We start from the raw sequence: 15977 nt of genomic DNA, 5'->3' as shown, positions 1-15977 counted from the left end.
CCTTATACTCTAATACTGGTTTGAGAGCCTGCTATGGGCCATTTCAATGCTCATCATATTTTAACATTGCTAACAACTGCACTGGTCAATAGGCCAAGCAAGGGATGAAATTATTTTTAGTGTCTCCACAAAAAGTGATTGAAGAGGCCTATTTTTTTTTTCAGTGATCCTTGTTATATACAATTCTTGGACAGTCTATCACAAGACTAGGAATACAGTTGCCAACTTTCTAATCACACAAAACCTAACACCTTTGCCCCACCCAGGCCCCACCTCTTTTCCCAGGCTCTGCCCCCCGCTTGCTCCATCCCCCCGCTCACTCTTCCCTGTTCTCACTCACTTTCAAGGGGCAGAGGGTTAGGGTGCAGGAAGGGGTGACGGCTCCGGCTTGGGGTAGGAGTGGGATGTTGGTTCAGGAGGGGGCTCCATCTGGGGTTGAGGAAGCGGGGTTTGGAGTGCAGCAGGGGGCTCAGGACTGGGCCAGGAGGTTGGGGTGCCCATGGGGGGGGGGTTCCTGGCAGCTCTTCCCACGGCTTTGAAGAAGAGGCTGCCAGGTCCCTGTGGTCTCTAGGCACATGGGCAGCCAGGTGGCTCTGCGTGGTGAGCGCTGCCTTTGAGCCTGCAGGCACCACCCCCTGCAGATCCCATTGGTCATAGTTCCCAGCCAATAGGAGCTGCGGAGCCAGTACTCGGGGCAAGGGCAGTGCGCAGCGCTTCCCTGGCCACCCCAGCACGTAGGAGCCGCAGGGACCTGGCAGCCACTTCCGGGAGCCATGCATAGCTAGGGCTGGCAGGGAGCCTGCCTTAGCCCTGGGCCCCCATTGCGCCAATCGGACTTTTAACAGCCCAGTTGGCGGGGCCGTCCGGAGCCGCCAGGGTCCCTTTTCGACCAGGCATTCCAGTCAAAAACCAGACACCTGGCAACTCTAGCTAGGAAAATACTGAAAGAAAGTAACACGCTACTTGACATTGCTCACCAGAAGAGCAAGGAACACTGCAAAAAGAATTCCAAAACCATTTCAGGTCTTTTTGGTGCAATCACAGGACCAGAGTTTTGGTATGATAGCCTCATTACTGGTACACTGGACGAGCTCCTGAGCGTACTGCAGTGGATCCAAAAATTCATGTAGTAACCACAGGTCACTGCTAAGGTTTCAGACCTTTTCATTTTGCTGCCAATTTACGTGTCCTTTAACTACTGGTGAACTGCAAAGAAGTTCGCCTGGAAGCACAACAGCTTCGACATTGACACCAACTGAGTTAATTACAATTAGTATCAACCCAATGAACAAAAACTGCTAACGACCGAAACCTTCAGCTGTTATCTTTCAACAGCCATGACTTTTGCTGTTTCTGCACAGCTCTGGTGAATTCACATGGTCCCACGTGAACCTTGGCTACACTAGGATGCTTAAATATACAGTCCTATCTAGCAGGTCCAGCAAAGTGGCAGGACACTGAATAAAGCATGCAGCATTTAAAGAAAAACTATTCAGTTTGCTTTAACAAGGCACAGTATAATGAAAAGGAAGAGCCCATCCTCCAAAGTTATATCTACCTGAAGGCTTCTTTGAAATTACGTGACAGCTGTGGGCAAGTATCCCTCAAGATACTTTGGTGATCCCTCATGAAAAACCTAGCTGAGACTCCTTTTCCTTTGGCTCTGAAAGAGGGTCCTTACAATTAAATACTGTCTTTTACCCACTAAGCCAAATCAAATTCACACCAACAGCTCCTCCTCAGGTGTATGCTGCCTACTTCTTTATAATTACAATTAAAATAGAAGAGCAGCCTAAAAGACGTGCAGTATTTGTGGAGTTAAGAGAAACCTCGTGGCCTATTTTTACACTGAAGGAAGAAGGCACATTCTGTTTCATGTAAGGAAATATAAAAGTTTAGATACAAGACATGAAAATGGATAGATTGTTAATTTTTATCATTAGATCTTCTAAAAGGGAAAAGTGGTATAGTCAGTGGAAGGAATAATCAGCTTTAGAAAGCAGAGAGGTGATGCACACAACAAATACTGAACTAATGATAAGGAAAAAAGAGAGGGAGAAAAGAAAGACCAATAAGCAAGAATTTAAAAAGGAAAGGTGAAGAGTCTTTAAATAGCCTCTACAGGAGACTGAAAAGTAGAAATGGGGAAGATAAGAGGACAAGTAGAGTGGCTCATTAAAAATCACAGGTAAAAGGCGATTAAGGTAACCAAATAAGAGGGACTAACCCGAACATGGCCAGAGACCTTTAAGATTGGCAGGTGGAGAGAGAGCTTAGCAGAGCTACAATAAAGGAAAATGAAAAGCTAATATTCAAAAGGTGTAGGGGGAGAGGAAAAAGCCCTGGAAAATATTTACTCTGAATTCTTCTCTCTAGTGGAATACCCAAGTCTAATACTTCATGCAGCTTCCCCATAGAGCACAAAGATGAAATTTCAAGACCAGTTATTGTCACTGTACAGAAAAATTCCAACCTAGTGAGCCTGAGGTGCTAAATAGAAGCAATTATGAACAGCTAAACTGCCAGCTAAATTAGTTGCAGATATCATTATTAACGATTTTCTATCATTCCAAACTAATTTATCTGAATGCATTGTTCACAAAATGGTCTAAAATCAATTTTCATGGACTATCATACAAAGCGTGCAGTTCTGAATTAATTCCAGAGTATAATAGAGAATAAAACAGAGAATAAAAATTAGAAAAAATCAAAATGGTCCATCTATTCTAGCAAATACCCTGAGGGAATAACTGGCTACACAAAAAAAAAAATACTTGGGTGTTTTTTACTCATTTAAAATGAATGTAATTATTAGCTACTCAGGACAAAGACAAAGACTGAAGTTTTTGAACTTGTATCTGAAATTGGACTCCTAGATTCATGTTTAGGCACCAAAACAAAAGTAGCTTTAAGGAGGCCTTAAAAGCTTAACTTCAGGCACCCAATTTTGGCCAGCACGAGTTACCTGTTTGCAGAGCCCGAGGTACACTTTTGGCTCTGGATAAAGTATAAATTCAAACAAATCCAGTACTCTAGATCTTCTGTTTTTAGAGAAGATTTAAATAAAGGCTGGAATGAACCACTAAGGTCTCCCTTTTGGAAGAGCCTCATTGAATTTGAGAGGACAACGTCTGAACCATCCCCTAAACAGGGACGTTATTCTCTACGACTTTCCCATAAAGGTTCCCAAGCAGTTGCACCTCCCTCTCAGAGTAAAGGAAAAATGCCTCACCTTGCCGTCTCCTTCCACTCCATCTCTTGTCCATCAACAGCCAGAAGCTCGTCCAGTTCAGTGAAGAGCTGAGGGGGTGCAGGGCTGTCATCTTCTTCACCCAAAATGAAGCGAATTCGCTCAGCAGCGGGGGAGACTGCAGAGGTGAAAATACTGCGGTTAACAGCCTGAATGATGATCTGGGATGTTCGGCTTCTCTCCTTCCCCTTCTCCCCAAAGCTATTTAGCTTTTTCTCCGTGTTGCCTTTTTCACTTGACATTTTAAGAGTCTCTCTCTCTGTCTATAGTTCCCTCTCTTCCCTCTCCTCCCACTTACTTCTTAAAACTTCAAGCTGGGAGTAAAGTTCAGGAAGACTTGCCTCTTCCTACAGTCCCTAACTATGTAACAACAATCCACAGACCCTTGTAAAAAGAGAACTATCAAGCTCAAAACCAATACGTTCTATGGTGCATGCCCAGGACCTTTAGTACTCTGATCAGCTGAGGTCCTCCAGCCCTTTTTTTATATGACATAAAACCAGTTTAAGCCAAACTGTTTTGGGGGTATACAGCAGAGGAAAAGCAGCAGCATCCCACTGCCAGCTTTCCCCTCCCTTTGGAGAAAGCTGGCTTTCTAATTGGTTTGCAAGCCAATCTGTAACCCTCCAAGACTCATTACTAGTGAAAAGAATATTTAACAAAAAAGTTTGCCTCGTCTTTACATGAAGACTGTGCCCGAACGTATTTAGTCAGGCATCAACGCACTTGAAAAAAACAACCCTGAGGTAAAATATTGTCCATTCAAGGAAAAGAAAACTTATTTCGCCATATGGCCCCATGCTGAAGCAGATAACTGAAAGTTCTGTGGGGCTCCTTTTGACCTGTTAGCTAAAGAAGAATTAACTGAAATTCTCACCAGTTCAAGGGGGAAAAGAGAGTGGCTGTCTTATCCTCATAATAAAGGACTTACAGCTTCACTCTAGGTATTTTACAGGTCTAACTCTACCCTCAACAACAAAACCTCATGCTTCAACTGACTTTAAATGTAACCTGCAGCAGACTTAAAACAGTGGTTTGTGCTCTTGTTTGCTTCTTTCTTGTGTATAAAGAAGAGGTAAAGGACAGTTGTTGGGTTTGGTCCTGTTTTTTAAGAGGAAGAAAGGGCTTTCTCCTCCCATCTTTTTTTTTAAACCTCAGTTATCAGAAATGTCAAGTCTGGTCCTTTCCCTACAGTTTTATTAGGGGATTGCTTGAGATTGAAGAAGTTTTTGTAAGTTCTCACACTTTAAAATGACAAAATGGAACGTTGAGACCTAAAGAAAGATATCCTTTTAACTGAGTGTTTATTGGGCCTTGGAGTTAAATAGAAGTTTACAAAGTAGGTGTTCTAATCAGTATAACTACAAATTCCTCCCCTCTCCCATATAAGAATGATTAAAAAATACAGGAGGCCATGGTTATGAAAAAAATAACATGCCAGCTACATACAAAATAGACCAAGGACAGATAGATACTTAGATATTTGGTTCTCTTTTATTCTATACTCAAAGTATGTTCACCTGGAAAAACACCAACACGTGTCCAATGAACATTTGATAGACACACCTGGTCTGTTAAATACAGGTCTATTTGGCTTTCACTCAACTTAACATCACTAGAAACAACACATTATAGGTTTTCTAATGACGCGCCCTCTGTAATATGGTAACATCTTGTTAAAAAGAAAGACGTGATGTCTATTTTCCTGTATAAAGTCTCTTTTACTAAAAGCTACTGTTGTAATGATGGTTTTATTTTTGATGTTTACATGGCAAGGATTTGTAAACTTGTTAAAACATCCTAAATAAACAAACAGAAAAACAAACAAAATCCTTCCCTGTCAATAGCTCAGCTTTCCTCCTCTTGCAATAGAAATATTTAATCAGTTCTCCAGTCACTGTAAGAGTTTCCCATGGTGGATGAGATCTGAACTTGTAAAGAAACAAGCAAGAACAATTTCTCCTGATCTAAAAAGAGACCTTTCATGGTTTCTATACATTATGAAGCAAAAGTGGGCCTAAATGCACTTATTTTTCATTTGCATCTATACCTTTAACTAAGGTGGCCAAGTTTTTAAAATAAAACCCCCCAGATATTTCCCTTGTGCCATTATTTACACTATACAAAACATAAAAGTCCACTTTTGTTTTTAAATGAGCACCCTCAACACTACTGCCAACTCCCAGTACTATTGCAACCTAGGAATATTTCTCAGAATGGAGAATTTTTTCCAATAACTCAGTACCGGATTCTCATTCACGGTAAGACTTTACAGCTCTTTGGTAATGTAAAGGGGCATTATCATACATAGAAATCACATCCTTGGTCTCAAACTGATTTTTTGCATGAAACACTGAACAAGTGTTGCTAACAGTTACTTTGAGTAAAATTTGCAGAAGTGCCTAACGGCTTGTCTACACTTAAAACGCTACAGTGGCACGGCTTCAGTGAAGATGCTCCCTACACCGATGGGAGGGGTTCTTCCAGCAGCAGAGGTACTTCACCGCCCTGAGAGGTGGTAGCTAGGTTGACATGGGAATTCTACCAACCTAGCTCTGTCTGCACTGGGGGCTTAGATTGGTTTAACTGCATTTCTCAGGGGTGTTGATTTTTCACACCCCTGAGCAGCATAGTTATACCAACCCAGTGTGAACCAGGCCTATATGACTTAGAAGCCTAAGTCCCGTTTTCAAAAGTTAGTCAGCACTTAGGAGCCAAGTCAATAGGACTTAGGCCTCTGAAAGTGCAGCTTGGCCACTTTTGAAAAATATTACCCACTGAGCAAAACACCACCAATCATGGGATCTACATTCATTCGACTTCTTTTTTCATACCAAACAGTGATCATCGCAATGAGCACCTGTTCCACTCTAGTTTTCCTAGTAAACACAGTGCAAATTCTATTTTCTATAGCAATGTTGAGGAGTTATTTTAAAAAAACGGTTTTAAATGATGATACCCCAGAAGCAGTTGCCCCAGTAAAACTGAGACATCAGTCCTGATCTTGAGGAAACAGCTTCTAATAGTCTAGATCACATTTAACTGCATTTATCTTTCATAGCAACTGGACAGCTAACTGTACAGTTACTCACTGTGCCTGCAACTCAAGCAGTTGGAAGTCTAAGAGCTACAGAATGTGGCTGCAATCATTTGCTGACTATCAGGACCCAGACAACAGTTTTAAAAAAATCAAATCAGACCATGGTATATAAACTTCCGTGTTTCAAAATCCGTGTAACACTAAGGCAAAACAGAGTGAGGTAGGGATGGTGTTTTGAACTTTGACTCTGAAATTTCATTGCACTTGTTGAATCTTTGTTTAATTTCTTCTGAGTTTGGGGGAAAGCAGGGAGAGGGTGAAAGCAGGGGTGTGGGGATGAACATGTATTGTTTTAGGGGAAGATTTTCAAAGACACAGGTGCACTTCCCCCTGACTTTCAATAGGAATGTCTTTGTGTCTTTGAATAACTTCTGTTTTAAAAAAGGCCCTAAAACCAAGTTTGATATAAGTTATGAGAAGGGGGATTCAAAGAAAAATCCCAGAGATCTGCTATGGGATACATCATCATTCTGGTTCCAATATCAAGCCAATGGCCTTAGCATTCATCCGAAGTTTGTACATCTTTCTCTTAATATCCTCTCATTTCATACTCTAGAACAACTCTGGAGAAGCCATTCTCTGAAGATGTCTTAACAACACTACATACTCCATTAGGTGGACTGCAGTTTGGTTTAGGGCTTGTTTGTTTTTTAGGACTCCCCTATTTTTCCTGATGAGCATGAAGGCAAAAGGCTCTAGAGCAAATCAAAAGCAACCCTGGGTAACACTAGAGAACAATACAAGGCACTGACTTCCTCCCTCTCTGGCTGAATGTGACAGCTATAAATGTTTGACAACACCACATTTTTACATTATGGAACAAATTTTGGGCCACTGTCAATGGACGTAGCTCCAAATTTGGCCCTGTAAACACATAATTTATCTTCTCTCTGCTTTATCCTCCTCAGGATATCAGGGTTGGAAGGGACCTCCAACCCCCTGCTCAAAGCAGGACCAAATCCCAGTCAGATTTTTTCCCCAGTGCCCTAAGTTGCCCCCTCAGGGACTGAACTCTCAACCCTAGGTTTAGCAGGCCAACGTTCAAACCACTGAGCTATCCCTCCCCCTCCTTCCTGGTTTTGAGATGTTGCTTCTGTTTCAGTTGATCTCTGCAAGAACATGAGGTGCAGTCCCCCCAGTACCGAGCTCTGGACTTCTAGCACACACACCTCATGAAGGCCAAATCCTCTAACCACAGTCCTGCTGCTCAGCAACAGTTCCAGTGATTCTATTTTCTGACTCATTTCCACTGTAACCATCCTCCAGGTATGTCACCTAGAGGCCCATTCTATAACCAATCCATGTAACTGTTCACTACAATGTTACTCCTCTACTTGAATGAATTCTCACCTTCCCTCAAATATCATGTGAGCCAGATCAGTTGGTTCATCACCTGTATGAATATATGTGGAAACATACTGATGTACCCTTGCAGTTGAAAAATGAAAGTCATTTCATTGTGTTTACCCCTAAAGGATATGTAGGAGGGCAGCTGCCCCACTCCTGGAGAACAGGGGTAAAAGCAGCCACAACTGTGGCCAGCTCAATTAGGGCCCAGCTGGCCCTGATAAGAAGGCTGGGAGCCAGGAGCTAGAAGAGTCTCACTCTAGCCCTGAAGTGGGAAGGGCCTAGGTGCCGGGGAGCAAGGCACCTGAAGCAGAGATGGGTTGGGGAAAAGGGCAGGGGAGCTCCCACCTGGAAAAACCCCAGGCTGCAGGCCTTAGTGAAGGCCTACAGAGGTACTGGGGCTGCAGAGATACAGCTGGGGAATAGGCAAAGGCAGCAGGTCCTACCCTCTTGCCAGTGATGAGTGGCCATTACAGACTGCAGCCTGCCCCAGTGAAAGGGGGCCAGATGATAACTGGCAGTAACCACTGAGGCAAGGTGGGCTTAAAGTGGTGGAGGTTCCCCTGGGAGGTGAAACCCAGAGTAAGGGAGTATTGCTGGGGGCAGAACTGTTTCAATTCCACTGAAACCAAATGGGACTTAATCTCACACAAAAGTGTTCTGCTGAATCAGGGCCCTGAGAAGGAGGAAAAACGCTGACCTTGAAAAATATATACTGGTACTGGCAAACTATAAAAGCCAAAATACCATTACCACAGCTGCTTTTAAATAGTGATAGAATAGAACTCTTCCTAAATATTTAGCGTTCCGCTGCACTGTAGATGAAAAATGACCTTATAGCCAAAATGTTAATTGCAAAATGGAAGTGAATATTTATGAGTGGAGGAGGGAAGGGATGATTTTGTGGCTACGGCAGTGGACTGGGTCTTTGAGGGTCTGCGCTCAATTTCTAGTTCTGCCACAGAATTCCCGTCTCCTGGGGCGTTACTTAGTCTATCTGTCAGTTCCCCCACCTGTCAGATAGAGATAATAATGTGTCTGTCTGTATAGACTGGAAGCTATTTAAGGCAGGGATGCTACTATTTGTGTGCACAATGCCTGGCACAATGAAATAATACTGTATTTATTTTGTGATGTTGTAGTACCTAGGAACCCTAATCATGGACTGCGTGAGACACTGCACAAACAAAAAACAAAACAGAAAATGATGGTCCCTTTCTCTTGCTCATACCCACATCCAGGAGTGGCGCCAGGGTTTTTGGCACCCTAGGCAGGGGTCCTTCCATGCTCCCGGTTGTTGGCGGCAATTCAGCGGCGGGTGTGGGGGGTCCTTCTGTGCTTCCGGTCTTTGGGGCACTTCAGCGGCAGGTCCCGGAGCGAGTGAAGGACCCACCGCAGAATTGCCGACAACGACCCAGAGCACGGAAGGACCCCCTGCCGCCGAATTGCCGCCGAGGGCCACAAAATGCTACCCTCCCAAATCCTGGTGCCCTAGGCAACCGCCTAGGTTGCCTAAATGGAAGCGCCAGTCCTGCCCACACCCAATATCCAGCTGCAATGGGTTGGGATGTAGGTTTCAGTGATCTAGCTTTTCTCCTTTAGATAACTTGTTCCAATTCAGCTCAGGAAGCTGCAACTAAAAATAGTTGCCATTTCACAGCCTCTCAGAGGCTTCATGGCTCTGTCATGGTCTAAGTGAAGTAAACTGGACAGTCACCACCATTGATGCCAGTCTCTGGAATGAGTACAGAGACTGAGCTACCCATTCCCACTCCAGATCAAGACTGAGGTACATTGGCAAGGTAGCATGGGGAAGTTTGTGCTTCTAAATGTACCTGTAATGTAGCTGTTGTGGGGACTTCAATCATTGGTACTACCAATCAGCACTGATTTCACTTCTTACATTTTTTAAAGGTCTTTAAAAAATTAAAATGTCAAAAGCTTTAAAACAGACCAAGTTAAAATGATTTGCCAGTTCTTCAAAAATCAATATTGTAACAAAGCTATTTATTAGAGCTTAGGCATGCTAAACGTTTTAAAGAGTGAACCAGCAATTCCCCTAAAGTTCTGAACTATCTTCTGTACAGCTAATTAAGATTTCTCTCTTTTAAATCATTTAGAGGAGAGGAAATTTGGACACTGTATTGCCTTTATGTCTTATTCAACTGCTTTATAACTCCACATTCAGATGTGAAATTTTCACTACCAAAGCATTCACCAGGATTGTTTTATAGCAGGGATTACAAGGTTCTCATTGCTAAATCCAGCCTCAAAAATACTATAGCTAAACATTACACTAGACCCCTTAAGTCTCTTGCTCTTTTTTCTTTTGTCTTTGCTCATTTCAGATTAGCTGCATTTAGCACGGATGATAAGGTCCACAATCCAATTAAGGAATTTGTTGGGTCACAGGTCTCCTATGGCTTGCTTTACCACATGCTCTTTACTGCAGTTTTGTAGGTTAATGGGCCATTTATGGGTTGTTTATGTGCTCTCTTAAGCAAGGAGAACATATTTTCATCTTAATGCCCTGAGCAAACAGCATGTGCTAAGTATACCAGGGACTGCCCAATATCAGGCCGAGGACCAGAGTGCAATTAACCTCCGTGATTAACTCTGAAGGCCTCCTACTGTCTGACCTTTCTGAATGCCACTCTCATCCATGCTTTTCAATCCTTTCCCTTTGTCCACCCAATTTAGAAGCTGCTGAAACCAGCACCATTAACCAGAGGAACAGCCACTGGTTTTCAGAAGTCCTGGGGACAGGGCAGGGAGGGGGGGAGAAGGTGGGGAGTGTTCTTGCTGTCTCATCCCTGAAACGACCCGACAATCAACAGACGTAAGCAATAATCTGATGGATTTTTTTCCCTCAACATGCAAGGAATTAAAGTATTAATTGCAGATGGTTAAAATGTTGCAATACAACATTTTAAAAATATATGTGTCACTCGTGTCGCTTTTTTTTTTTTTTTAAATCTTCCTTCCCCCTGCCCCCATCAGCTGGAGGTTGCCCATGTAATGGCTTATAAAATAAATGACTTGCTAAAGAGAGCGAACACATCAGCAGTTTCTCCAAGTTCAGCTCAGGCCAATTAGGAGTACAATTTATACCCTCAGGTTCCCAAAGGCAAAATCAATTTCCATCAGCACACAGAAATCTCAGGGAGCTCAGATATACAGAGACACACATTCTAGCACCACTACTTCATGTTAACTGTAGCTAAATTTACAACTTCAACATTAAGATACCCATTTCTGAAACTGTCTACTGTCATTAGGAGCCTCCATCACTGTTCTTGCCTCGTAAAGAAGAAAGCCCATTTGTCTGTAGCTGTCCTCACTACTCGCACAAATACACAGAGGCACCAAGAGAGCTCAAATTATCCTGAAATTACCTGCTACTTTAGGGCCAGATTATGGATGACTTCCTCACACTGAGGAGCTGTTACTCACAACAGTCCCCATTAATTCAGCAGTAATTAAGGCATTCACAAATTGGCACTTGGGGTTTTAAAGCTTCTTCTCTGTATAGCTGGGGAGATCATTTGTATTGAAGTGCGACTCTGGTCTGACAAGTGAGTATGTAGGTAAAAGGAGCCACCTCAGGTTTTTCTCCCAGATGGTGGGAGAACCTGACCACACCCACTGGGTGGCTCTGACACAGGACCTAGTTCCTTACTTCTTACCAGGGGCTCCACCCCTGACAGGCCTTCTTAAGTCTCACCCTGGGAGTTCGCTGTACTCATTAGGGTTGGGGGCGAAGATCTACTGGATGGGAGTTCCCCCTATGACTCCAGGAGGTGCTCCAAGAGTCTCCTGCTTAGGGCAATTGCTTCACTTTGCTTTGCTCCCCTCCCCAGATGACCACAGTTTCCTCCCTATCATACATGACTGACAAGGCCAGAAGGGCAAGGCTTGCCCTGTCCCATGGGCCTCTCTGGCACCTGCCTTGTCAGTGCGGGGCTTACACTCTCCTACCACAAAGCAAAAATGGCAACTTCTTCAATCAACCAATCTGATTATTCCTATGTGTATTCAGCTGCATATCTGCTGACTTCAGTGATAAAAGTACCTCACTACTTTGTACACCCATGAGCCCTAGAGAGTCCACACTGCTGTGGCTCATTACAGTATCAACAGAAAATGTTAGCTACATTCTAACTGCAGAGTCAAGTTCTGTCTTCATTTTCACCACTGCAACCCCACTCTATAGAAAGGGTGACATCATTTCACCTGCAGAATCTATATGACTGACAAGGACATGCAAGACAAAAAGAATCTGGCTGGGCTCTGAGAGTTCAGGGTGGTGTTTGCAGAATGGAGCAGGTCACAGTTCTTCAAGTTTTTCTGGTTTGTGCTATAACAGTATAATCACTGGAGAATGGGGTGGGGGGAGGGAAATCATTGACATGTTTTTTAAAGGGTTTTGTTCCAGGAGCAGTGAATTTAATAAATCACTGACAACTTTTGCTTAGAAACTAGCATAGCATTATGTTCATGATCTTTTCTGACATGTTCTGTTCAGCTCCTTGCCAAAGGAAAAGAACAAAAGACATTGACTCTGAATTACTGACCTCACTCCTAAGTCACAATAGTTTTATCCGCTACTAGAAACAATTTAACAACTTCCTCCACAAAAGATTTAGGCCTATGATATTGTCACTGTCTCTCTCATTAGAGCCTGAGGTAGGATATTTCCACTACACCCAACCACTGAGGGCCAGGGGAATTGCATTCCTGCAGAAAAGGCCACCTGATATAAAGTACTAATCAATGGTTCCAAAAATGACAAAGTTCCCCAGTGAACCCTCCCCATGACAATAATATACATGCATTACACATGGCTGTACTTGTAAAATGTGCGTTTCCAAGGCATTCGTGTTAAAATAGCACATATCTGTACTCTGGTCATTCCATGTAGAATTTGGTTGCGATTCAATACATTATTTGGTTCCGAGTTCCCACGGAGGGTAACTGTTACGGTGATAGACAGGGAACTGATGCTACAGCTACGGATACCATTAATGAGCACAGTAAACAGGGCATTTTTCATGAAAGTTATCCATTATTTTCACTCTAACATTAACATTTTTTCACATTGCCAACACATACAATTAGCGCGCACACTTCCTGAATAGGCGTTTCAACAGTTTCCTCCAGTGACACCTCATTTCCAGCTAGCTGGTGTGGTCTATCCAGTGCCTTTACAATGTGCAATCTTATTCCTCCATAATTAGAATGGGAAAGTATACTACTGCTTCTCACATGGCCTGAGTTTATGGCTAGAAAGGACAGGGGAAGGAGGAGGATACTGGAGTAAAGACTCTGGACTTCTACAGAGCCCTTTCAGTCTCTCCTTAGCTGGCTAACGTACTGGGATCAGCACAGCCTAGGCCGCCTCCTCACCAGCACTCCCACCACACAAATAGTTCTACTCTACAACAGCATCCAGCTGTGAAAACTACGCCCCTTCCTTGGTGCTGCTACTAGTGTGACGGCAAGGAGGAGTAGACACAATCATCACGCTCTTAGGGATTCAGAAGCACAGCAAGACAACTTCTCCTGGAGACCATCCACTCCACTGGCCACCTCAGGTTTGGGCAGGACTAGGATAGGAAGATGTAGTAAGAAAAGAAGGGCTCCTTGGTGGAATGCAAACCACAAACATCTATTCCCTCTCTCATTGATCCGAGCAGATTCCTTTTACAATTAGATATGGCTCTAGGAAATAGTAACCCTAAACATCTTCACTACAGATCTACTTAATAGAGATCCTAGTCAATGAAGTTAGAAATTTCCATATCGTGTTCAGGAAGCAGATAATAAAAATACCAACAGAACATGTCATGTGCATAGGCAGCTGCATACAACTTCAAAAGGGATGCATTATTAATAGCCTTCCGCATGCACATGATTATCAAGCTGCACCAGAGTGAATATTTAATGCATTATGGGCTTGATCTTGTGCCCACTGAAGTCAATGGCAAAACTCCTACTGATTTCAATGGTGCAGGATGAGGCATTTCATCACCTCATGTGGATACGAGTGTGTGTCTGTTGTACTTGGAGGCTAATCTGCAATTACCAGTCTCCAAATTGCTATTAAACCGAGAAATCTCCCTACCCTCCCCCCATTTTTTTTTCCCCAGACTCGTCAAGTTTCAACTTAAGCACTGTGAAAGACAGCGATGACTTTAATATGCCTCTGACATTTCTGTTTTTGGAGTTCAAGTCCAGCAGCCAACACACACTTTGTTTTACAGACTGTATGTATTATTACACAGTAGAGATTACAAACCCTCGCATGACATAAATCCACTTGACCTACAATGGGCATGTACACTGGACCTCATTGAAGATATTAGACAGTTTTTAGGCTAAATTTGGGGGTTGAAAGCGATATCAAGCTGCAACATTAGCAAATTTTGGAGCCCAATTTAAGGGTCTATTAGCCAGTTCCTCATTCACTTTAATAATGAACCAAAAACCCCAATATTTAAGTATTTCCCTTTCTAAAATGAATTTTTATTACCTCTTCCCATTATTACACCAGTATTAAATACTGTTTGGAGTCATACTCCTCACAGGGCTTTAATACTGCCACTGTCTCAAATGAAATAACTTTTTAGAAAGATGGCTGCCCGAACAAAGCTCAGAAATACCTCACAAGTAATTCACTCCCCTCCCCTTAAATAAAGAAAAGGCATTTCAGTTTATTTAGAGACAAGCCAGGGTTTTGGTTTTTTTTTAAACCCTTTAGGGCCAGATTCCAATACCATCACTCAAATCAATTAGCACCATGTTCCACAAAATCTCACTAATTTCAGAATCTGACCTTAGACTGATGGATAAAGTGGGTACAAGTTTTCCTTTAACATGCTGAAACCCGTCTCACTTTAACACATTTCTAAGAAAGGTGTCACTGTGGTACCTATGCCCTGTAGCACATCAGATCTTTCCTCTTACAGGCTACAACTTCAGTTGCTAAATGATTTATTATCTTTTAAGGCTACAAGTTAGGAATTGTTCACCTGCTTCTGGTTTCTCATCTTTTTGAGACAAGAATGAGAGCACAGTGACACTCAAAGATAGGACTAAAATAACTTCAGGCTTTTCCTCTGAATATTAAGTTTTATCCTTTGATAACGTGAAATGGTTCTTTCCCCTTCTCCCACACACACTCTCCAACTCCAGTTCCAACCCTCTGGCTGCAATAGGCAATTTTATGCCTATTAAACTCTTCAGAGAAATCCCTCTATAAACTCAGGCTCATCAGTGTTTATTTATCCTGTTCAATCAGTTTCCACATAGGCCCTGATCACTTCAGCACTTCGGAAGTCTTTGTTAGCTACTGATTAACCAATTGCAGCCACATGGAAAATTTTCAGTTTTGGACTGGTCTACACTAGGGGAGGGGATCGATCTAAGATACGCAACTTCAGCTACATGAATAACGTAGCTGAAGTCGAAGTATCTTAGATCGAGTTACCTACTGTCCTCACGGCGCGTGATTGACGTCCGCGGCTCCCTCTGTCGACTCTGCTACCACCGTTCACATTGGTGGAGTTCCAGAGTCGACAGGAGCGCGTTCGGGGATCGATATATCGCGTCTAGATGAGATGCGATATATCCATCCCCGAGAAATCGATTGCTACCCACCAATACAGCCGGTAGTGAAGACGTACCCTTTGTTTCTACATCTTTAATATTTGCTGAGTCTTAGCTCCACGGTGTTTTAAGCCACATCTCCTGCTGAAACAGACACTCTGCATCACCACATGCATTTCCAGGAGTGCTAAATGTCTATCACACCTCTCCCTTACCTCTCCTCTCCTCTCCCTCATTTTAATTGTTTAAATGTTGCCAAAACCTCATCAGCATCAGGCATGTTGTGGGAGGGGAGTGTTAATTAGTTACAATGGTTCCAAGAGCTTTACTTGTGTGTGACAGCATCACACTTTGTGATCTGTGAAGATACCTGTAGGTTTTGAAATTCTGAGCTGATGGAATTTAAAGCACAGCAAAGAGATGCCATCTTCATATAGTATCTCACTAGCCGGAACTCTGAGGAAGCTCAACAATCCAAATTCATTACCGAGAGAGTGCACAGTAAGCATCGAAGGCCATCACACAGTGTGAGTGGAGAATTTTTACTTGGTTTCATTTTGCACTTACTTTGCACAGGTACAAATGATACACAAGGTGCCCAATGTCTGAGACTCAGGCTAGATTCCAGCAGATAGAAACATGGAAGAACAACAGAAGAACCACCCAAGAAAA

General features: G+C 43.0%; 1 protein-coding gene across 9 annotated transcripts in view; it reads right to left on the bottom strand.

Annotated features, from left to right (window-relative positions):
* Positions 1-15977, bottom strand: part of SLC4A4 (solute carrier family 4 member 4) — a 266082-nt gene that overhangs the window by 146547 nt on the left and 103558 nt on the right. For all 9 annotated transcript variants that reach the window (XM_030565189.1, XM_030565188.1, XM_030565181.1 and 6 more), the window contains one exon: positions 3233-3368. In XM_030565189.1, coding sequence (XP_030421049.1) covers positions 3233-3368 — 136 coding nt within the window. The remainder of the gene's footprint in view (positions 1-3232; positions 3369-15977) is intronic.

This window comes from Gopherus evgoodei, chromosome 5 (genome assembly GCF_007399415.2).
Source record: "Gopherus evgoodei ecotype Sinaloan lineage chromosome 5, rGopEvg1_v1.p, whole genome shotgun sequence".
Classification (NCBI taxonomy): Eukaryota; Metazoa; Chordata; order Testudines; family Testudinidae; genus Gopherus; species Gopherus evgoodei.
Note: the sequence above shows the minus strand (reverse complement) of the source record. Positions and strands in the feature narration are given on the sequence as shown.